At 38.5% G+C, this 24,587-nt stretch overlaps 2 protein-coding genes across 3 annotated transcripts in view; both read left to right on the top strand.

Annotated features, from left to right (window-relative positions):
- Window positions 1-1,169: 1,169 nt before the first annotated feature.
- On the top strand, window positions 1,170-18,030 carry LOC146454394 (sialin-like). Of its 2 annotated transcripts, none has more exons than XM_085095538.1 (10): window positions 1,170-1,475; window positions 4,110-4,143; window positions 5,216-5,415; window positions 7,202-7,289; window positions 7,994-8,089; window positions 8,775-8,911; window positions 9,632-9,781; window positions 10,354-10,486; window positions 12,256-12,500; window positions 17,079-18,030. In XM_085095538.1, exons 1-10 carry the CDS (start codon window positions 1,230-1,232, stop codon window positions 17,313-17,315), a joined length of 1,566 nt encoding a protein of 521 aa, XP_084951664.1. In that variant the 5' UTR covers window positions 1,170-1,229; the 3' UTR covers window positions 17,316-18,030. The 2 variants fall into 2 exon arrangements, with proteins under 2 accessions (XP_084951664.1, XP_084951663.1); XM_085095537.1 differs by having other exon boundaries at window positions 8,775-8,917.
- A 2,301-nt stretch (window positions 18,031-20,331) lies between these two features.
- LOC146454393 (protein Wnt-8b-like) overlaps window positions 20,332-24,587 on the top strand; it is a 42,564-nt gene continuing 38,308 nt past the window's right edge. Inside the window, exon 1 of the mRNA XM_085095540.1 lies at window positions 20,332-20,447. The gene's annotated coding sequence lies outside the window, so the exon portion shown is untranslated. The remainder of the gene's footprint in view (window positions 20,448-24,587) is intronic.

The raw sequence follows: 24,587 nt of genomic DNA, 5'->3' as shown, positions 1-24,587 counted from the left end.
GCCGTGCGAAAACAAAGCTTTTCATTCCCCCGAGACTCAACATGGCCGCCAAATGATAAGGGTCCATTTAAATCTGCCCATAAACCCTGACTAGCTCTGAAATCGTAGTTGTTGGAGTAGGGAATGTAACCGATGCAGCTAAGTCCGTGAGCATTCCCCTCCCCACACCCCCTCACCCCGGTTAAGAATGGCAGCTTCTACACGTCATACTGATTAACACCCAACTGATCTTGGATCGGACGCTTTGTGATTAAAAGTTCGAGAGTTTTAAGATTGTTTTTTAATGAGAATGAAAGTACATAATTCAGTTTAGCGTTCAGCTGGAATTCCGAAAGATACTGATATACCGAGTGGCTGCTGGATGCTCTATCTTGACTACTTGCAAAAGCTGGGCAGAAAATGTTCCTTCATTGATTTTTTGAAAGCTTTAAAAGAGGAAAAGATGTATGAAAGATTCTCTTGAGTACAGAGGCTCTGCTTTATCAAAGAACTTTGCTTATAGCTATGAAAAGGAAGTTGAACTTTCCAATTTTAATGATTAAAAAGCACTAAGGATTTTTCAACATTTTTAAAACAATTCTTAAAACCGATAATAGATTCAATTTTTGACGTTGGTTTTGGCTCAATCACGTACTTCAGACGAAACGAATTCGTTTATTTTTCACAAAATTAATATCTATTAACATATAATTTTATTGAAACTAGATTTTTATCAGTTCATGCATTTGAACGCCAATTCTATATGACAAATGTAAATCTGATAAACTTGGAGCTTCCGTGTGAAAAGCTAAGATAATCCGCGCTATTGCAGCTTTTGTTCAACTTCGTCATACGTTTAACACTCGAAATGAAGATTTCTCTCAGTCTGCGGTTTGGCCTTCGGTCTACAGTCAAAGAATTGACGTAACTAATTATACGCTGTAGCAAGCAATACAACTCAGGTTATTTGAGAAGGAAACTTGAAATATTATATAAAAATGCTTTTTTTAGCAACAAGAAAAATAATGGGTAAAGAAAAAAGAAAGAATGGGTCAAATTCTAACAGGAGGCTGGCTTATGAGAGTGTCAGTGGGAGAATCCGAGGGGGGAGGGGGTGGGCAACGGACAGTATTTCGTTCCCAGAGCTTCGCGCCCATGGCTAGTTTCCAGGAAATGCCGCGGATTTCGAAACAATCTCAAACTCGTGACCGATCAAATTTTTATGTCATTTTCATTTTCTTGCGTTCTCCATGGAGGAAAGCGTACCTCTTCTGCACAAAAACCGCTCTAAATCACACCGAGATACAGGGTGTTATGTGCCATGTCGATATGTGTTGGCGGCATTGTCCTGTTCTGGTTTCTGTGTAGTGTATCTTCTCCGCGTGAATCTCAGTGTCGCGCTGGTGGCCATGGTCAATTCTACGTACGCGAACGGCAAGGCTTCAGCGAACAATCCAGAATGTCAAAGGAATTCATCCAGTACTTCTACTGAAAAGGTAGTGCATTAAGATTAAGTTCAATGCAGTTGAATCGCTCCTAAGGTTAACCCTTCTCTCAATTAAGCGACCTTCGATTCACGTGTGACCATCTTTGATTCTGATAAGTTAAGCTTGCTGTAGCTTATGACTGAAATAAGCTTAACTTAAAATTTGGGTTTTCAATACGCCGGTCATCGTTGCTTTTTAATAAACATGGCCTGAATCACAATATTTGGCAGTGTTTAGCGCAGATGCATGTCAGTAAGGTTTCAATCAATATGACCGATTAACAGAGAGTTTCCTCATAGAAATTCAGCTTCAGCTGATAAAATGCACTAGTAAAGGTCTGTTTTAGCACGTGCCCAGCCTCCGGGTCAAGAAAGGCTCCCTGATAAAAAAAAAAACAAAACAAAAAAAAAAAACAAAAACAAAAACAAAAAAAACAACAACAAAAGAAAAAATAGGCACTCGAAGGAGTGCATGTGGTTTCAGCTACCATAATGAAAAGTTATTGTCTGTGTTCGAGTGACCCTATAAAAGGTCATTGTAAGAAAATGAAAGGGAATCTCTTGATCTGTAGCAAAGTCAGTGACCAAGAAAATGCCAAACATGCAGTCCAAGAGAAACTTTTAGAAGCAAATAACCAATACATTGCTCTAGAGTTCTAATTCTGTCTAGTAAGCAGTGCAAAACAACACAAAATCATTGTAAATAAAAGGCAGTCTATGACTGCATGTGGCTACTGCCTTATTTTTGTAGAATATTGCAGTAGTAAAAAACAATGTTATATAAAATTCAGAGGGATTAATGAACAGTTCTAGACAGTGCCAAAATGTGCAGCGTAATTTGATCGTTTGTTTACACTTTAAAACACAGGGGACAATATGGTTTGGCTCTCTCATGGTTTACATCGCTGTTTACATAAGATCGCATGGTCACAAGAAATTCCGTGAATCAAGACACACAGATAAACAGACAATAAGCTTTTTTAATTGAAAAATTTATTCAGACAGACCTGTGTTCACGCCTAAAAAGCAAATTCGTACAATTTTCGCCTCGAGTGAAGCTACGTGAAGCGATCCAAGCGAATTGCGAGTCACCATTGTAAAGCACAATTTCTCGACTGTCTTAAACTGAATACGTTTTTCGAAAATCTCGCCAAAGCTATTTGAAATATGGCAAATCGATCAATTTAACATAAAGCACGGTAAAATTCACATTCAAACCTGTAGTATTTTATAAAGTGGATTTCCAGTAGCACACAAAAATTTCCGAGAACGTCTACAGCTCATGCGATGATTTGCAGATCTTCTTTTGCGATCGCACATGTTTCGCCTTGACACACTCTCGAACAGGAATCTCTTTGCTTTGTACTCACTGATTTCCTCTTTTTAAGCAGCCGAGTGTTCCTTAGAAGTTGTTCTTGTGATTTACAGTATTGAAAACCTGTGTTCTCCTTCCAAGAACCACAAACTGCCACCTTGAAAATCCACGCGTGAGAGATCTGGCAGCCATTTTGAATGGAATACAAAGATCTTCCGTACGAATAAAGCCGACTGAGATCTCGTAACCTGTCGTGGTGAGCTTTCGGCATTCCGAACCTTGACGGAAGATGGACTCACTTTGCGATCGCACCTGTTTTCGATTTCACACAATCTCGAACAGGAATTTTTTCGCTATGAACTCACTGACTTTTTAAGCAGCCAAGTGTTCCTTAGAAGTTGTTCTTTTGATTTACAGTATTGAAAACCTGTGTTTTCCTTCCAAGAACCACAAACCACCCTCTTGGTGAGCATGAGAGACCTGGCAGCCATTTTGAATCTCCCGTACGAATAAAGCCGACTCAGATCTCGTAACCTGTCGTGGTGAACCGTCGGCATTCCGAACCTTTACGGAAAATGGACTTACTTACTTACTTACCTACTTACTTACTTACTTACACAACACGACGACAATGTAGGTTTCAGCTTCAGAAGCTGAAACCACAAAAATTGGGCTTTAGGGTCTTAAAGTCTGAAGTCTGAAAATATCATCCCTAGACTGTTCACAGTCCCCCTATTTTTCCGTGCGATTCTCAAGACTGGTTTGTGGTACACTTCACAGGAGCTGTCGCCATCTCGGTTTGTAAAAGCGAGTGCTATCTGGGGAGAGTGTCTAAACTACTAAGGGGAGGGGAGCGGAGTTGGGAGGCGGGAGGAAAATATTTTTGCTCCCCCTCCCCCACTCAACTAACCCCCACTCCAGCTCCCCTTGGTAGTTTAGACTTCATCGAAGCATACCAGTCTTGAGAATACCACGGAAAAATAGGGGGACTTTGAACAGTCTAATATCATCCCCCAAGAACTTTGCACTCCTATTATGAATGCAGACTAGTGGGCCCATGTTGAAAAATTAAAAGGATTTATACACATGATATATAGATCTGGGAAAGATTTCTGCACAGCCCCATACATTAACTATACATGCATAAATGTCATACTAATCCTCTTGCGCAAAGAACGAACATGAATAAAATTTGAGTCGCAAAATGTATACATAATTAATGTATGGGGCTGTTGGAGTAATCTTGCCTACATGTAGATCTGTACTGAAGAAAGTTGCTGAACAGTGCCAGATACTGTAGATCTAACAATGAAGGTTCTTGTTTCTTAGGATGGAGAGTTTAACTGGGATCAAAAGACACAAGGTACATGTAGTTGAGATTCCATAAAATATAACTGGCACAGATACACATGCAAGGGGACATGGGGAAGCAGGGATGGCGCAGTGGTGAGAGCACTAGCCTCGCACCAGTGTGGCCCGGGTTTGATTCCTGGCCTCGGTGTCATGTGTAGGTTGAGTTTGTTTTGCTCTGAGAGGTTTTCCTCCAGATACTCCGGTTTTTCCCTCTCCTCAAAAGACAGCATTTCGCAATTCCAATTTGATCTGGAGAGTGTCCCCATAATGTAAAAGCACATTTGATTGACTTATCATGGAATTATGCGCTATACAGTACATAACAAATTTACAATTTACAAATTTACATTATACAGTCAACTCTCTCATAGCGACCACTTCTAGTAAGTGACCACCTCCCGTAAGGGACCACTTCGTAAACAACCGTTTTGTTTCTCTGTTAAATACTGCTTCAAGAGCTCTCTCATAAGCAACCACCATTCAAATTTCTTAAGGGACCGCGACCACTTTTTAGGCCAGAAATTTGACATATCCCATTGTTTTCTGTTTCTGGTAAGCGACCACCCAATATTATCACGTATCATCGTTAGTAAATCATTACTCAGAAGTTTAATGACGCTGACAGATAATATTACAGTGAACTGTTCCAAAAATGTTACACAAAGTTTCGACAGAGGAATAAATAAATGTGAAAAAATCAAATAAATTACTTTCTGTTCGCCTAATTTTAGCTGCTAAGGTAATATTTTTATGTAATTAATTAATCAATCCAGTATTAGGCATATTTTGTTGATCTTTCCCATAAGCGACCACCTCCCATAAGCGACCACTTTGTCTTGCCCCAAGGGTGGTTGCTTACAAGAGAGTTAACTGTATTTTACATGTGCAATGTTAGTTTAAAAAAAAAAAAGAAAAGAAAAGTCGGCTTTACCTCATTTTTTCAACCCAATTCTCAGTGTTTAGAAATCGAATGAGAGACTCCTAATTAATGGACTAATGCATGTATTTCGCCCTAATCCATAGTGGACGTGTTGCAAAGCAACAAAGAACATTCTAGACTGTATCCTTTTTTGTCTTCACAGGTCTTATTTTGGGTTCATTTTTCTATGGTTACATTTTCACACAATTACCAGGTGGCTGGCTAGGAGCTCGTCTTGGCGGGAAGTACTTGTTTGGTTTTGGAGTGCTTTGTACAGCTGTGTTGACAATGCTTACCCCCCTTGCGGCACGTCACAGTGTTGGCATGTTGATCCTACTGAGGATACTGGAGGGCCTTGGAGAGGTAACACTACAATGTTAAGTCTTCCTTAAGGATATTGTGGTCATACATGTACAGTGTACATGTAATAGAATCTCGGACCCTTGATTTTTCGAATTTCCTGATTCTTCAAACCAAAAGTTGTTTCTAATTCCCTTAGATTTGCTTTGGTCAGATTTTTATCCCTGATTTTTGGAACTCCCAATATATCAATCCCAATTCAGTTTCCCAAGGAAGTTAGAAAAATCAGTATTCATACTTTCATTTGAGGATGGTGTGCCTCCTAATACAGAAGTATTGCACACTTTTATGACTATGTAGGAAAAATTAATAGTCATTTTAGCAAGGGCCATTGGAATGCTGGAAAAAGAAAATTGGGAGTACATGTATATAATCACGTCTTTCTCAGAGGTACATACATGTAATGTAATTACTGTAAGTAACAGAGATAATTCAGCAGCAATGTATGGCATTTTTAGTCGAAAATGCACCTTACATGTAGGTACATGTAATTACATGTATCTCTGAAAAATGTGTGGCTGCCTTCTATTTTCTTTTTGGTTTCCACTAAACCCTTGCTAAGATCCGCTTTTCCTACACATAGTCATAAATGTGTTGGAAATAATGTGATGGAATATCTTAAGCCCGGTGAATAAACGAGAATGATGTATTAATCAGTAAATGACACAGGCAAACTCGGAAAAAAACCTGAGTGCTCCTATCAGGGGTCGAACCTAAGACCTTCCGATTACTACATGTAGTTTGGATGCTCTACCACTGAGCTACAGGAGACTCGTGGGAGCTAAGGCCATTAAACTAGGGTCATACATGTTACAAGTCATGCAAAAATACCTCTGTCTGTATTAGTAGTCACCGTTCTTTTGAAACGCGAGTTTCTAGGTTCATGCCAAGATGTACAGAACATATATGTACATCTTTATGTCAGTAACAAAAGGAGTCACCATCCAAAAGTATCTGTTTCAGAGCTCATTTTACTGTAGCACCAAGCTAAGCAGGCTTGGCTGTTGTATGACTGTATCAAGACTTGGTTTTGTACAAACTTTTAATTTGTACACAGCCACTGTACATTGTAATCTTGCTGTTCCAAAACAAAACACTTGTCCACTGTCTTCACTGTAGTGGCCAGCCATAGTAACTGTTGCGTACTGCTGCCAGCTACATGTATTAATGGCAGTCCAAAAAATTATTGTTAGAATAATTATGATGCCTAATGATAAAATAAATAAAATAATGCAGACATGCTACAATGCAGTGTACATTGTAGTACAACTGATCTTTTTAGTTTGTCACATTGCCCTGATTATTCTCACATACAAATCTAATGTTTTGTGTTACTGGTAGGTTGTAAACATTGATAAAAGTTACTGGCAATGGCAGTGCTACTTATACTTATTTAGAGCTAGTCAACACCATTGTCTGATGAAGACCAGGTCCCAGTTGTTCAAAGGGTGGATAACTTTATCCACTGGATAGTTTGCCATCTGGCAGATAAAATGTGTGCAAGATTTTCATGATAGTCCTATAATTTGTGAATAAAGTAGAAGTATATGTCAAATTTAAGAATGGGATTGTGTGGAAAACTTGCCAAAAGCATTGGTTGGAGTACATTTGCTCCACTGGATAGCGACTTATCCAGTGGATAAAGTTTTCCGCTCTTTCAACAACTGGGGCCTGCTGTATAATGTTTGAGTGTGTTTGATTGCATCCAAGGTTACATGTACAATACAGTAAATCCGATGTATATTAATTTCGTTCACTAATAACCATTCGCATGTTATACTTTCTACAGGGAGTCACATTCCCAGCTATGCATGCAGTTTGGAGTAGTTGGGCCCCACCATTAGAGAGGAGTAAACTTGTTACCTTGTCATATACAGGTACGTAACTTGAAGGTGTTAGGCATGCAAGGTTCTCCTTAGGGTTATGGGGTGGGTGGTTTGGAGTTTGAGGCTGGGACATTTTTTCAGTGACTTCTTTCTCCACAAATCGAAAACATGTGAGGAAAAACACTAGACCAGGAGAGTTGCCATGCACTTAACAGTCGCCAATTTTTAATTCAGTCCATATCTATGGCCATCAGATTTTGTTCTTAGTGGCATGGTTTGTTTATGACGTATCATGACTACCAGCCGGTGCTTCATATAATTATTATTTATTTATTTATTTAGCTTTGTCCGATTTGGACAGGGATACTGCAACAGCTAAGGCATTTCTTTATTTGCGAAGCAGAAAGCTTGCATTTACATGTACAGTGTATGTGCCAGGTTTCTGAAGCTTTCAGAATGTGAAAAAGTACTTACACTGTATGTTAAGATTAGATTTTGTCAAAGATTTTCTGTTACAGTTTTATTTTCCTGAAGGTTCATGGAAATTCTACTCGCGAAACCGGGCGAGTAACCTGCAATTTCCACTAGCCCAATAGGCGTGAGACTCGCATCATTGGCAAGTGGGCGAGTGCTAGTTTCAAACCCTTCAGTTGAAAATCAAACTGGGCAAAAATTTCTTTTTGAAAATTACATGTAAGGTTTATTTACAGTATTTATATTTTAAAATGTTTAATTAACTCATTCTTATCTGGCAGGGCTTCAACTTGGTACCATCCTAGGTATGCCATTAGCAGGGATCTTGTGTTCTTCTAATCTCTGGGGTGGTTGGCCTTCGGTATTTTATATTTTTGGTAAGTCTATGTGTATGTATGCTATAGTCTATAGTGTCCCAGTATGTTGGTCTCTGTGATGTAAAGAACATCTTGAGGGTTTCCATATACAGTGCAGTGTGTTTGTGTGTGTGCAGTTTATAAGATGTATTGTAAAATAATAAAGAGACTTTAGTTAGAACTATTTTTACAGCAAACGACAAACTGCAAACAGCGGAAATGACCATGTGACTATGTTTATCCTTCATTTGCCGCTCAATGTGTTCAGTTAACTCAGTAAAATTAAGTAGTTAAATTACATTAGCATGTTGGGCAAGAATTATTTTGCAATACATGTACCTGTACATGTATTCTCATCTAATGTACAAATTTTTTTTCCAAGAAAACATAAATGTGAGTGTAAATCTCCTTATTGCAAGATGTATTTTTTCCATACCCGCCCCATCCATGGAAGGTCATCAGAAATTCCGAGGGGGAGGGAGGTCTTAAAAGTTAAAATTTTACAAGCAAAGTATGAAGTTAAACTGGAATTTCCCGGGGGTATTTGGGGGGTGGGGGTGCAAAAGAAAAAACCTTCCATACAGGGAGTATGGATATTTTCTGGAACTGCACAATTATAGTTTTGATCAAGTTATTGCAAAATTTCTTGATTTGTAAACAATGGCCCTGCAATGGTAGTAAATAAATGTTGTTTTTCTTTTTTCAGGTGCAGTAGGTGTTGTTTGGTTTGTTATTTGGATGGCATTAAGTTACGACAGGCCAGCCAATCATCCTAGAATATCCATTAAGGAGAAAGAATACATTCAGTCAAGCATAGGCGCAGGACAAGACACAAGCAAAAGAGTTCATGTAAGTTTACATGAATATGAATATGTGACACATGTATTTAAACTGTCAGTGGAAATCTTAGATTAAATAGAAGAAAGACCCTCGCAGTTAGTTAGGGAGGCGGCATGGCCTAATGGTTAGGGCGCCAGACTCAAAATCCGGGGCCCCAGGTCGAGTCATGCTCTGACCACTTGGATTTGTTTCACGGTAGCCCCGTTTTCTAATTCAAAGCCAGGTTTTGTAAATAGCGAACTGGTTTGCCTCCCACCAGTTGGGATTTTGAACATTATTTTGTTATGTTCAGTTTGTATATTTATTTTATTTCACTGATTTACACGAACCCCAGGGCCTCTGCATTATGGAGGCCATGTTCAGGATCGATTTTCTGACAATTTAAACTGCGTTCCAAATTTTCATGCATGGCAAATACTGTAGAAGACGAATCTTTGCTTGGACAAAACCCGGAACAAGAACCTTTCATCTTTGCAGTTTGAAGACTGTTAGTTCGAATTGCGCTTGAAAATGGTGCCTGTTTGGTTAAAGAGCTATTGTTTAAAGCAAGGTTGCTTTTGCAAAAATTCGTTATACGGGGTTTGTTTTGTAAACATGCAATCCATAAAACGGACACCATTTCTTGGCACCTCGTTTTATCAGGGGTTCCACTAAAACGAAAGTCAGGCCTTGTCATTTAGGACCAGTTCAACATTACGATCACACCTGTATTTTTCTTTTCAGAAGTATGATACCCCTTGGCTTGCAATCTGGACATCACCAGCTGTTTGGGCATTAATCGTAGCACACTTCTGCAACAACTGGGGCTTCTACACGTTCCTCACTTGTCTTCCATCCTACTTTAAAGAAGTACTCAACTTTTCAATTTCTCAGGTGAGTAACCTTGTTCCCAGGGAACAACAACTTTTGGATAGTAGTAACTTTAGTGTGGCCGTTACTTCTGGTTAGCATAAATACGTGAGGCTTTAAAATTTGAGTTGTCACAGAAATATTCAGGTACAGTACATGTAGCTAGATAAACAAGAAAAGTAAAACTGCTTAAGGACGCTGCCTACTAATACAGAAGTATTTTTGCACGGTTTGTGACTATGCGGGAAAAGCAGATCTTAGTATGGGCTACTGGAAACTAGAACGAAAATTACGGGTAGCGGGTCATTTTTAAGAGATAATTAAGCAACAATTATTCTAAATAGCAGTAAAATACAAAGAAATGTGTGGCGTTTTTTTCCCAAATTGAAACTTTATTCCCTGTTTATCTGAAAAATGCATGGTTACCCTCAATTTTTCAGAGCGCCTGCTAAGTTCTGCTTTCTCTGCATAGTTTTAAACCGAACAAAAATATCCCTGTATTAGTGGGCACCGCCCCTCGGACGCACTACTTATTAAATTTTTCAAGAAAAGGTCTGCCGTGAAGCCAAAGAAAAAACTGTATTTATTTCTTTCAGAATGGCATCGTCTCTGCCATCCCCTTCTTATGCATGTATATAATTGGTATCGCTGGGGGACAGTTTGCGGATTGGCTACGTTTTAACCATATACTGTCTACTGGGGAAGTCAGGAAAGTCTTTGCTACAGGAGGTGAGTGCATCGTAATGTGCAACAGACCGACGACAGTTGGAAACGAGTAAAGTTGTGGTGAAGACGAGGCTCTTAAACTCTCTTTGAATTCGTTTTTAAAGGCTGGTTTTAAGCTGAAGGTAAAGAAAAGTTCAAGTCGAAACTGAAGGGCAAAAATCTCTTGGGAAAATGATTATTGATTGGTTATTAAACTCGAATCAAATTTCATGTTAACCTAGGATTACCTTAATCGGGCTTTGAACTACTGGACCCTCAATAATTATAAACATAATTGTTATAAGTCCCTTTTTAAGATTTCTTGTGAATAGTCTCAGCTTATTATACAGTCAACTCTCTCATAGCGACCACTTCTCGTAAGCGACCACCTCCCGTAAGCGACCACCTTGTAAACAACGGTTTTGTTTTTCAGTTAAATACTGTTTTAAGAGCTCTCTCGTAAGCGACCACCACTCAAATTTCTTAAGGGACCGCGACCACTTTTTAGGCCAGAAATTACACATATTCTTTTGTTTTCTGTTTCCGGTAAGCGACCACACAACATAATCTCGTATGATCGCATGTAAATCATTACTCAGAAGTGGCAAAAGTTCAATTTTGATGACGCTTCCCCGTGCTGCTGACAGATAATGACAGTTTACAGACAGAGAAGATGGCTACAATTAGATCTTTAGGTAAACGGGAATTGTTACAGTGATCTGTTCCAAAATGAACCATGAACCATGTTATACAAAGTTTCATAAGAAGAATGAATAAATGTGAAAAAATCAAATAAATAAGTTTCTGTTTGCCTGATTTTAGCTGCTAAGGTAACATTTTTTTGTAATTAATTAATCAATCCAGTATTAGGCTTAGTTTGTTGATCTTTCCCGTAAGCGACCACCTCCCATAAGCGACCACTTTGTCGTGCACCAAGGGTGGTCGCTTACAAGAGAGTTGACTGTTTCTTTTAGCGGTATAAGTTTTATATCCATGAACGGAGAGTAGCCCCAGAAACCATATTTAGCTTTTTTGTTTGTTTGTTTGTTTGTTTCTTTCTTTCATTGTATAGATGGTTAAATAATCATTAAACCTTAAGCTTAAATCATTCGATACATTTTTTCTTCCTTAATTTTCATTGGCCGAGAGCAAACCACATGACCTGCAAATAACTGCCTACAAATAATGGTCTGCTCATGCGCAATACTGTCCAACTGTGTTTTGCTGCAAATAAAATAATATTCTGCTCATGCGTGATTGAAACCACGCTCTTGTGTTAAAATGGAAAAGGAAAACTGACAAGGAAACCAAAGAGAATATAATTATAATATGATTCAATACTGCTTGTTAATTATTAGGGAGCTTAAGCAACGACGACGGCGACGGCAACGACAACGTCGCAAAACAATAAGTTTAATGAACAAAAACAATCGCTTTGCACGTGCCTTTTACATTTTGGTACATTTCTTTGCTGTCCTTTGCAAATCAACAACGCGAAATGACCACATTTAAGGTTTTGCGGAGAACGTGAACACATGACGGTGAATTTTTTTATTTTCTTTCTTAACTTGTACGCCACTCCTACCAATTTGATTCCTGGATAGTGTTGTTGGCCGTTTCCTTCGTCGTTCCGTAAGCTCCCCATTTACAGTATAAAAGCAATTGCATTAAGCTGAATTTGGAAATTGTGTCGGAATGTTTGTAATTTAAACTCTGCTAGCGATGGCGCTTGTCTTAGGGGTATTTTACGTGCATGGGACGCAAGATAATATTTCCTTATTTTATTATCACAGGTTACCTCATACCAGCGTGTTTAATGGTATCAACAAGCTACGTGGGCTGTGAGTCCACCACTCTAGCCGTTGTATTATTCTCCTTAGCTTTGGGTTTCTCAAATCTCAATGCATCCGCGTATATGGTGAATCACCTAGACATCGCCCCCAGATTTTCGGGGGTGCTGATGGGGATCACGAATGCAGTGGCCACAATCCCAGGGATAGTTGGACCGTATGTGGTCGGAGTTTTAACAGACAATCAGGTAAGTTAGCATTTCTTCTGTTGGCTCTCAGTAAATACGCAAAGGCAGGTATGAAAAGCAATAGCATAGCAGCTCTCGTAAGCTTGTAAGAGACCATTTCCGAGTTGCTGTGAACCTCATTATGAAAGCGAAGGTAAGTGCAAAGCTTAACATGTGAAAATTAGTTTTGTTTGCATATGAATGAAAGCTAATTTTCATAATAAAAAATCTGCACTTAGCCTTAAGTGTCGTATAAAGTTGCTGGTACCCATTCAAACCCTACAGCCCCAGTGGAAATCATCATGTTAACCCGCTGCAAACGTACAGAAAATATTTATTCATTTTTATACCTTCTCTCTCATGCTTGAGGTCATTATAGTCGAGTAGTACTGGGTCTTGTGGAAAAGACAGTTGTAATTATGCGACCCCCCCCTCCCCCCTACCAGGTTGTGCGGGGGTCATGTGATCAAGCAAGCAAAGTGTTTGCCATTCGCCTCGATTGATTGCGGTGGAGACATTCGGCATATGAAGATAAGAAGCTTGTCAAAATACTGAGATAGAAGTGGTAAACATGCGAGTAAGAGATCCACCAAAGTACACTTATGGTCTCATACAAAATAGGAAAATTCCTAAGACTTGATTGTAAGAGTAAAAATATAAAGTCGCTGCTATTGTTGCTACTTTCACGGAGGGAGTCGTGCAGGCTTCTCAAACTCCCTCTTATTTCTCAAACTCTTTTTGGCAGTACTTCTCTCTCCACCTTCCCCTACTCAACATGGAGGGAAAGGGGGAGCCGTGCATGTACAATGTACTTAGATGTTTTCTCATGTTTAGCGAGGCGTTTGAAGTAAATATGACTGACGCCGTGGGTTGAAATGGGCAGTTTGGAGCAACGGGAGTAGACTTAGCATTTTATTAAAGTTCCCTTGTTGTTTTTCTTCAAATGTCGATGACAATGTCAATTTGAGTGAGTAAAACCAAGTCTGTAAGTTTTAATTTTTTCAACTTACGCGGTAAGAGAAAAGAACTACAAAGAAAGTACTAAGTCTAAAATTAAAAACTGAAATAATATAATTACAGCTGCAATAAAACCCGCGTTACTAGGGCAAACCCAGATACAGCTAAGTTACTGTGAGAATATTGATATGTATACACTTATGTGACTAGTGGGTTTTGAGCTTGTTAGTCTACGAGTCAGGTCAGCTATCTTTTGCGTCTGGTTTGAACGAGATTAGCAGCTAAACTATATGTCTATAAGCTTATACACCTCTTGTCTTATTTAAAAAGTAATAACTAATGTAATTAAACGCGGACTTTGTACTTGCCACTTCAGTTTTACTACTCAGTCTGAGAGTTGTGTTTGACCATAGTTACTTGAGGGACTGGTTATGAAACCTTGCAAGGAAACAATGTTGCTGCAATTTATGTTGGAAGGGCCGAGACCCTGCACAATTCATTGTTTAAACGTTCCACCACAGTTGAATATCTTAACAAAAACGTTTCTATTGGTCAGTTGCTCCAACACATTCCAAATTCTATTGTTGTTTGTGCAGGGTCAAGGCCAAAAAGGCAAACAAAATAATACATATAACAAAGCCGTTTGTCAGGTTTCATAACCATTGCCTTTAATTAACTATGTTCAGTCCGAGAACAGCTTTAGTTGGAGCTAAAAGTCAATAACATTATCTAAAATTGTGTTCTTTGCTTACTTTTACTTCGCAGCTAAAAAAAAAAAAAAAAATGAATTAAATAAAACAAAACAAACAACCAACAATTTCTTGCTTATATGTAACCAAATTTGGAGATATGCACGTTTGTACCGTAACGCGAGGTACCTTTCTTCTTAAAATGAGCTGCAACTCTTTAAATACACCACTTTCAACCTAACAACATCGGAAGTGCTTTGAATTAATCTTTCCGATCCTGTCGTTCCTTGGTAAGACAGTTCTTAGGGATCCTTGCACATGTAGTCTTTCATACGTCGACCTCCTTGTACAATTTTGCTCCTCACTTCTTACCACTCTCCGTCTCATTTGATGATTGGTTCAGCACCAGCCTACGTTTGAAAGCGATGAGATGGGCAACTAAAGCTTTGGCCACCGGTGGCTTTTGCATCTTTCAGTGTTAACTAACCCCCATAAAATCAAAGAGCTCTTAAATTTTAACACTTGTTAGATATTGGAAAGGCCCTTGAATCAGGAACGGGCCTTGCACAGTACTAGTACCTTTAGCTTAACAGGACTTTAAAAGCGCTGCTTGGAACGTTTTGTTTTGCGCAATCGTCTGCTGTGTTCTTGGTGCATTTTTGTAAACCAGTTTCCACATTTGATGAGCAAAATTTAACTCTGACAGCAACGATCGCGAAGGATGTCTATGGCCTCGATAAAGTGACTTGAGATCTAGTGTTTTTGTCTTTTTAATGTCCTGGAATTTTGTTTGACCAAAGCTTTATCAACCGTGTTGTGAGAAGTGTTTAAAGGAAATCTGACACCAATCAAGGCCAAAACTGGACTTTGAGTTTCTCTTGGTTATTAATGATCAGCATTAAATTTCTCCTTGTACTGTCAATGCTTATTCAACCCCTGAGGTCATGAGAATTAAGGATATGATCATCCAAGGTGATTGTTCTTTATGTTTTAATAACTTCTCCGCAGTACTTTTACAAGAAACATACGGGGACAATATAGGAGAATTTGTTCTTTGATATTAGGGGTTAAAGGGTTTATAACCCAGCTTGTTTATCTCTACTGGATTGACAAACGGTCCTTCCGAATTGTTGGTTGTACTTAACTGTGACTGAAATGTTATCAACCTTTGTCTTTCCCTTTTGTAACTAATACTTTTAATTATTAAATCCTTATTGTCTATGAAAACAAAATCCCCTTATGGCTTCGAGGAGGTAGTAATAAAAGTGGTTTGTTTGTTTTTTAAACAGATATGATTATAATCCGTAGGCTTTATCCACTTTTAAGACGTTTCAATAAAACGAACATCATTGTATGACTGAGTGGAAACGTAATCCTAGGTCAATATTTTGATTGTGAACTGCACTCAGTTGGTCAAGAGAATGGAACTGCAAACACGTACAAAGTAACAAAATCGCCAAAAACTCGACGAGAGTAGCCTCCCACGAAGTCATTAAAAATTCGTAAGTTAAAACTGAACTATTTAAAACCTGATCGGATTGGCAAGGAATTTCGTTTTTGTTTTTGTTTTTTGTTTTTTTAGGTTTCTCCCATGTGTAGTGGAAAACTGCGTTAAACGGTTTTTGATTTGTTCCTTCGAAAAGTCCCTTTGATATTTTCTTCCTAAAGGAAATTTCGCGTTTGAGCAAAGGATCTATGTCAGATAGTTTGTGCAGTTTTGACAAGAACACGGTACAATTTCCGTGACAATTTCCCTTTAATAATGATGTAAAGAGGACAAACGTGTCACCAGTGAGGCAAGTTTCACTAGAGCAACTTTTCGTTGACAATTCTGACTTGTTCGTGTAAAGGGAGACCAAGTTTTCAGTGCACTCGTTCAAAAACTGGCGTTTCAATTTTTGAACTAGAGACTTGTGGAGAAAAATTGATACATGTTCTCGTACAATAACAACAATGATGATGATGACGATGATGATGATCATTTAATTTATTTAATTTATAGAGCGCACATGACATTTGAATATGTTCTTGTGCGCTTTACATTACTCAAATTCTTAAAAAGAAAAATATCTAATATAGTTAACATAAATGTAATTTTAAAACTACAATAAATTCTAGAACTTAACAAAAAGCTAGATAAAAAAAGTGTGTTTTGAGCTCTCCAAAGGCGTGGGGGGGGGGGGGGGGGGTGGCAGAGTGAAATGCTTGGTCAACTAGTGTGGCATGCTACTACCGCTAAGGAGACTGTATGCAGATTCTTTTGTAACAGAAATTAAATTAGTTCAATAGTCTGGCTCTAGGCCATGCAGGCATGTACATGTTAAAAGCAGTACTTTGGATTGAACGCGATAATATACTGGTGAACAATGGAGGGAATTTAAGCCGGGGGTGATTTGACAAAAGCGTGGGCAACCCATAACAAGCCGGGCAGCGGCGTTCTGCACCTATTTCAACTTAGTAATATGAGTGCCAGGAGGGCCATATAGCAGAATAATACAGTAGTATATTTACTGGTGATTAAAGGGTGAACTAGCGATGAACTATCGAGTACACACGAGAATATAGGACTTGTTAAAAGTAGAATTGTTAAGCAAGACTTGCTCATGTACAACCAACCTTAGACTGCGTCCATGCTAGAGCACTTCTCCTTCATACCAATGTGTTGTAGAGTCCATGTTCAAACCAAAGTTTTATTTTTAATTCTTGTTATCTTAATCCTCTTCCTAACAATGAAATTGATTACCCAACCCTCTCTTCCAACCTCTTCCCTTCTTTCTAGACGTTTTTAAACCTTCGGAAACATTGATGAGGCTGCGTGCCAGAAAGCTATGCCGTGCTGTTTTTGGATGTAATGAAACCTAGCAATGAAAACATAGAAACGAGCCTGAAACATTAGAAACACAAAGCTCGCAGGTATATCCACTCCATAAATGCATTTCCTTTTTTCTTGCAGCCCACTAGGGGTCAGTGGCAGAAGGTATTTTACATATCTGCAGGAATGTACGTTCTTGGGTGGGTGACATTCCTACTGCTCGGTTCGGGTAAACAACAGTCGTGGAATACACCGTATGAAGACCTATTGGTGCCTGTTAATATGCCTAGAGAACCAAGGAAACCCGTCATGGCCGATATTCTTTCAACAGTCCAGTCTGGTGGTGATTCGTTAAACAGTTCTGATGCAGAAATCTGATACTTCGCAGTCTCCGGCCGAGTGTTAAGGATAATAAGAGAGCTAGAATTAAAACAAGGGTCTGCAATGAATGTCAGCCAAATTACAGTATTCACAGATTTCACAATTTTTTTTTGTGATTATGTTTCTCTTAATCTGAAGTACGCTGACTGTAGAACCACAATGGTCTGCTGGTCTCATGTCTAGACTTTTTTCTTGTAAACTTGATGCGCATAAAAACTAAGGAAAATGTAACGATAGACCAAAGAGTACGGCATAGTACGGTGCTTGCATCTGCGGCATCTTGACAACAACAAAAATAACAATAACATTTTATTGATATTTTGAAAACGTAATTACAAGGTAGCGTCCACCCGCAAATAGAAAAACTTGACTACTTGCTTGGGCACAAAAAAAAGAAGGTTAAAGCACGAGGCAAATGGTAAGTCATATCCTGCCTGTTTTGTTTGTTTTTAAAAAATTAGTTGCCCATGGAGCGAGAACGCAAATTACACATACCTGTAGAATCTTTACATAGCAATATAAGGAGAGAAAATTAATATCAAAATCGATATTGGTCCAAAGACAAGTTTTGAAAATGTTTTGGTACTTCCACGGGGAACAATTTATGTTTTTGCAACAAATTTAAAATATTCCAGAATTTATCAGAACCAACTCTTTTTCTAATTTAATAATCTTATAGCAGAAGTTAAAAATAAAATGATATCTGTCACTTGGAGCTGTTTGTTTTACTGTATTGGCTGGCTGCATGTCGATGGATGAAATCCCAATGTGTTTCCTCTCAGTACAAATGAAAGCTATCGACGAGTAGTATACATTCCCGTAGTGTTGTTTATTATGGAAGTAAGTCAACTTTACTTATCCATGGTTAACCCTTTAACCCCTAATATCAAAGAACAAATTCTCCTATCTTGTCCTCATACTTTTCTCATAAAAGTACTGGGGAGAAGTTATTAAAATATCAAGAAAATTCACCTTGGATGATCATATCCTTTATTCTCATGACCTCAGGGGTTGAATAAGCATTGTTAGCATACCTCAGTGACTGACTATTGCGTAACGCGCAATCTGATTGGCTACACAGGTGCCGTCTATCGATCGATAGACGGCAGTTTGCCAGAGCGCGCGCGATTTAGCATGCATCATTGCACAAATATATCAAAATTTATGAAATAAAAAGATTTTTTGCTTAATAGATCGATCACTGAGGTATGCTAAAACAATTAGACGGCTCGCTCTCGGTTTCTATCGCCTTTGATAGTTGGCTATCAGCCGATAGAAACCTCGACTTCGCCGTCTAATTGTTAAAGATTACAAGGAGAAATTTGATGCTGATCACTGTTAGGGCTTAAATGGTTAATCTTTCAGAGTTACATAGATAAAACACATACCTAAACGCGTCTAAAAGGGAAACAAAATAAAACTGATAAAAAAATCCAGCTTTACAGGGATGCCTTGCCCGTGAAAAGAATTACTCACGTTGGAAATTGTGGTCAAGTAATTTACATCTAAATTCTACCAACGATCCCGCTTGTGTAAGCTGTTCCGCAACACCACACCGCTAAATATGCAGAGATGTGGGATTAATAGCTGTACCGAGTGGTTCTAACTTCTGTGACTGTGGGTTAAATCCTTTAGTGTGACCGTTCAAATGAAAGCTACTGAGCAGTACTTTCCTGTGGTTCTGTTTATAATGCTGTACAAGGTGGTTGGTAACTTTTGAAGTCCGCAGATGGAATTCTAAAGTGTGAACGTTAAAATGAAGTCTATTGCGAGGTCAACTTTGCTGTGGGTCTGTTTACAGTTCTGTACAGTCTTTAAGCCCATAGGTCAAATCCTGAGTTCTTGACATTCAACTGAATGATTCTTTGCAGAACGTTCCTGGCTGTGGTACTTCTTATTACGCTGTTTAGGTTGGCTCAAACATTGAAATATTTTGGTGGAATCATAAAATGTTGACGCTCGATTGGCTGTGGTACTGTTTATTTAATACGCTATCTAGGCTGGCGCAAACTTTGAAATCTTTGGATGGAATCATAAAATGTTGCTGTCAAGTACGTTCGATTGAAAAGCTTTTGAACCAATTATTGTACAAAGTGGTATTGACGTTTTATTCATTCGAATTTTTACGTGTGAACACATTCAAATGAAAGAAGCTTTTCCCTATTTTGCTGTTTGTTTCCCCAATAGTCCATTTTACAAGGGTTGTTCCAAGTAAGAATGGATACTCCAAAACAAAGTTGGACACCGTATGATATTTACACAATGTAGTATTCTGAGACGTGCTTAGTCCTAACATGGACGAGAACAGAAGCCAATTTGTTAGGCAGTGAACTGAGAGAATGCGGGACCATTTAGGTAGGGAACAGCGTTTTGTGTTCAAGCACTGATCTACACTATTTAGGCCTAAGCACTGATTTGAAAACAGGTAGCTGTTATTTGCTGTCATGACAAACTCTTTGAAATGTGTTAAAAATTACCATTTTCGTTAGCTAGCCCTCGTTGTTGTAATGGATATACATTTGTAGATAAGAGGTATGAAACAAATGGCGCGGTTTCGAGACTAACACTATTCTGATTTTAACTTTTTTGCTGTTTAGTTTGAACTAAGTTGTTTGTTGTGTAAAGATCATAAGGTGTCCAACCTTGTTTTGGAGTACAGTATCCATATGCATTGTAGTAATGTGGTTAGAGACCTGGCCTTCGAGTGGAAACGAGACTGCAGTTGTTTGTGTTTAGATCCCTCGGTCTCCCTCGGTGCTATTCCCATGTAAATACAAACTAGTTATCGTAAGTACAACACGAATTCCACATGAGAAGCAGTGGAGTTTGTATCAAAACAGGGTGAACTCCAGCCTCGCTTCCGTTCATAGGCATGGTCACCAAGCATATATGTTTTTTTTCTCTTTGGAGGCTCAACGCATGCAATTCTGGCATGCTTGACCCTGACGGACACCGTTATTTATCTTTAACTTAATAAAAGCTGTCCGAATCACAAATCTCGCCAGAGACAGACTTCAGCTGTGTAAGATCTTATTTGGATTGATCAAACCAACAGGCACGCGCCGGCTTATTTTGCCCGCCAGCCGCCCACGTAGGAAGCACAGCAAGACTGCACTGCTACCAGTTAAGGTAAAATATCTTTTCGAAGTGTAACTGCGATCAAAATAACTCTGCTGTTATGTCTCCTCGAAATTTCGAGACATGGGCAAATTATACAGTCAACTCTCGCCTTGTGGACACCTCGCTATTACGGACACCCAAATAATACAGACAGCAGCTAAATCCCCTGCAAAAATAAATTACAGACGTTTTGACTGAAATAAATTCCCGCTATTACTAATAAGGACACTAACTCGCGGTCCCAAGGGTGTCTGCAATAAAGGCAATCGACTGTAAATGCTAACAAAACAAAGTTTAAGTTGAAATAAGTTTTTGAAAATGCCAATTCGCTTGAATTTTCAAGGTTAAATCGACTGTTATTTCTTATATTTTCGAGTTGTGTATCCGAAACAAACTAAGACAGTTTTTATTCGCTTTTACCAACAAGAGAAATAAGCAAGCCAATCATGGTTTTACCCTCGTGAGTGAGTGATTTAATGAAGTTCAAAGTCTGCGTGTAATCCTAAAGCATGGACATTCAAATGAAAGCTTGGAAGCATTACTTTCCTGTGGTGATGTTCATTATGGTTCTGAGTTTTGAGTGTACACTTGAAAGTTACTGAGAAGTACTCTTTATTATCCTGCACAAGGTGATTCCAAATATTGAGTCTGCGTGAAGTTATAGGGGCATTAAACGAGAGCATCAAAGCAAAACACTTGAAACATTACAAAACGTTTGAATGCCGGGGACCTCACGACGCACAAATAAACTGTTCTGAAAAACGTTTCGTTGCCGGATCTCTTGTAATAGAAATGCACGTGCCAGACGTCACTTTACGTGTAAACAAGCCAAACTGATTGCAGGACTAAAACTACGGCAAAGGGCATTTTAGTTGGACCAATATATCAACTAGTACAACTAGTCTTCTTCATGCAGCGCCAGAGTCACAATGAGAAAAAAATGAAACGGCTCTTAAAAGTTTAAATTTGATCATAAACATGAACGGTCAATGGTTAACGTCAAACAATGTTGTCTCTTGTGTTAATTCGCGGATTGTTTTCTGGCCTTTTCCAAGGCGCATCTGTGTGTGTAAGTTAATGGGGTATGATCCGTTCGCGTGCTAGCAGAAATTTTTAGCACTTTTAACGACATATATTTTGTCCCTTTCTAATCGAAGGACTGAATTTGTATTCCAGTGTTATGAAACTTTGAGCTGATATTTTGACGAAGAAAACTTTTGATATTTATTACAACTAAATAACGAATTTCTGAAGCGATTAGGGCCAACCAAACAGATATCCACCGAATGAACGGTAATGTGGTACCCCAGTAACTAATTTTAATTTCTGAAGAATCACTGTTTCCCAGTTTGTAGGTTGTTGCTCTTAAGGGGGCCAAGAGATCACTATTATCTCTGCGTTTGTCCAAAAGAAGGTGATCCATTGCTATTTAAGTTTGTATCTCTAGTTTAGCTTGGTCATCTAAGCAATTACGATGGCTTTATGATGATTATATTTCGATCGATTTTCGATTATCTGTTTGGTATTACTTAACTCCGCTCTGGGATTTTGCTTAAAGAAAATTCATGTATCCTCATATATTTGTTTCGAGCTCTGATAGGTTCAGCGTGTTGTTTTACCTGCCGTGATTGGTCAGAGTATTTACCTTACCTCTCTGTTGAACTGCAAACAACTTAAAATTTTTGTCTTGAAAGCGAAATTTATTTTGAAAACATCCCGGTCTTCTGGAATGACTGAAACCTTTGTTGATCTGAAATGTCGACTGTTTGGAGTTTTGGCTGTCGGCCTCCTGACAGACTTTGAACTTTTGAAATGGTCATTTTAACCACTCGAGCGTTAGCCCTTTGTCAGCGTTCGAAACGTCAGCACTCGTATGTCTTTCGGGTGGCCTAATTCACTTACCAATCTGTTGATAAAACAAAGCACTCATAATTAATACTAGTTTCTGTACACTATTAAGGACATTGCTAACAAAACTGAACCATTATTTTAGCGATTCCATCGATTCAAATAAGTTTTTTGTGGCTATTCAAAGTGACACTAACTGAATAGCTGAAACGTCAGCACTCGAATGTCTTTACGGTGGCCAAATTTCCTCTGTTGATAAAACAAAGCATTCATAATTGATACTAGATCTGTACACTTATCAATTCTGTTCTCTCAGTTGATAAAACCAAACTTTCGCTTTCACTCCACGCTGACGCAAAACCACAATTTCCTTAGGAACTAAAACTCCTTATCCATTTAGTATTAATTATGTTTGACTGTGGATGACTAGATTGGGAATGGATTGCAACATGAAAAACTTCCTGTTTAAGAATAAAAATTAGTGGAAAGAGTTTTGCACAACTGAGGTTTCGATGTCGCCGTGATATCATTTTCAAGTCACAAAAATAAAGATCAGACAGCCTAATGCATGTATGTCTTTTTCAGACCATTCACTGCATACATCAGACAGTGTTTGAACTTTATTTTTGTCACTTGAAAATGATGTCATGACGACATCTAAACGTTGTGCAAAACTCTTTTTTTAAATATTTGTCCAAACCTAATCTCCTCCTGTTTATTTTAGAGAAGTAGCTAAAAACTAATTATAGTTAGTTCTTCCTTGGAGAAATCCCTTTAAAATATTTTCTTCCTTGTGCTCTAAGAGCATTTTTATCTTCGAAGAAAGTCGGATTTTTTGCCAAATATTTTTTGGTAGTCTTGAACAAAATGCAGCAAAATCGCTGTTACAGTGGCTCTTTAATAGACAGATATACGCTTAAACTTTTTTAAACTGGAGGAATGTTTTACAGTAAGATATTGGAACAAAATTTTGGTAATTTTTTTTTCAATGTCCATGTAGTAAATGGTGAATAGTTTTAACTACATGTATTTACGTTACCTCTTAAATCAAGTTTCACGTTAGGACACTTAAACAATTTCGCACGGTCTGTTATTGTGTTTCTAGATGTAATCGCGATTTGCACGGCTCTAACTACATTTGTTATGGCTAAAGGGCAACGTTAATTTTTCTGTGCATGTCATTGTGGTCGCGACAAATCAAGTAAACCTGTCGTAAGTCGGCTTAAATAACGGCGCCTCGGCTATCGAATGATCGTTACCTAGTCGTCCAATATAAATAAAATAAATCACCTTTATTTATATAGCGTCGATGAGTTAGCACTGTAAATGCCAACCAAGGTACTAAGTATCGCAAAAAAGAAATTTGTATAGGTCATTTGCTCCGCATGTTTCTAGAATTTTGGAATTCCCTGGTAAGCCCCGCAATGTCCCTCACGGTATTGCTTATATAACTGTTCTATCACCTATGAGCTTGCATTTACACTACCATAGCGTACTTTCCCAGTTAGGCAGCCTGTAACAGATTGGACGGTGTGTGAACACCATGCCAAACAGAATGTATATTAACGTTTGATAATTGTTATTATTATTATTATTATTATTTTTTTAAATTTGGACATGAATGATATGAAGGCCATTTCCTAGTCAGTTTTGGCCCATAAGTATTTTTTTCTGGAGTCGGGGGGAGGAGGGGAGGGGTGGGGAGAGTTTGTTTCGTGCGGGTATACGTGTATTGTGGGCTTTATAGTTACGTACCCCTCCCTCGTGCCCCTCCTCTCATGCTTAACACCTAAGCTGTGGTCCTCCTCACCCTTAAAATGTATTATTCGAAAATGGCATCTTGTAGGGATTGTTGGAAAACTGCCACATTGAAAGTGGGACGAATTTACAAATACTTCTGCTTTGGTTGTTGATTAGGACGCAAGTGCAGCAGACAAATCTTTATGACGCAAAACCGGGAGCTCGACGTAAACAAGCCAAAACATTATGAAACTTAAAACTTGTTGATGGGTCCGGCTTTTTGAGCTAAACTGAGTAATCCCTTATGAATCCACGCAAGGGTCACGACTTCAATATCTTCTTAGCTCGTTTTATTGTCCTCTAAGTGCCAAACAAGAACTAATCCTATTTGAAGATTTCCAGACTCGACATACACAAGTAGTTCTCAATTAGCCAAGTTTAACTCTTGTAAACGTCTTTCTTCCTAAAAGAAGCAACTCGAAGTTTGGCAATTGGCTAGTGGTGTTATATTTTGTGAACGGAATGAAAGAAAGAACTTCAACGCTTTCTTGTGAACAGGCA

This window comes from Pavona decussata, unplaced genomic scaffold, assembly GCF_977016875.1.
Source record: "Pavona decussata unplaced genomic scaffold, jaPavDecu1.1 SCAFFOLD_302, whole genome shotgun sequence".
NCBI lineage: Eukaryota > Metazoa > Cnidaria > Anthozoa > Scleractinia > Agariciidae > Pavona > Pavona decussata.
The sequence above is the reverse complement of the archived record's forward strand: the minus strand, read 5'-3'. Positions and strand labels throughout refer to the sequence as shown.

Excerpts from the sequence above, each read along its gene's own strand:
- LOC146454394 (XM_085095537.1), top strand. The coding sequence starts at position 1,230 with ATGGAGGAAAGCGTACCTCTTCTGCACAAAAACCGCTCTAAATCACAC. Across the intron at positions 4,144-5,215 it reads CTGGGATCAAAAGACACAAG|GTCTTATTTTGGGTTCATTT; the intron begins GTACATGTAGTT and ends TTGTCTTCACAG. Across the intron at positions 8,090-8,774 it reads TTCGGTATTTTATATTTTTG|GTGCAGTAGGTGTTGTTTGG; the intron begins GTAAGTCTATGT and ends TTCTTTTTTCAG.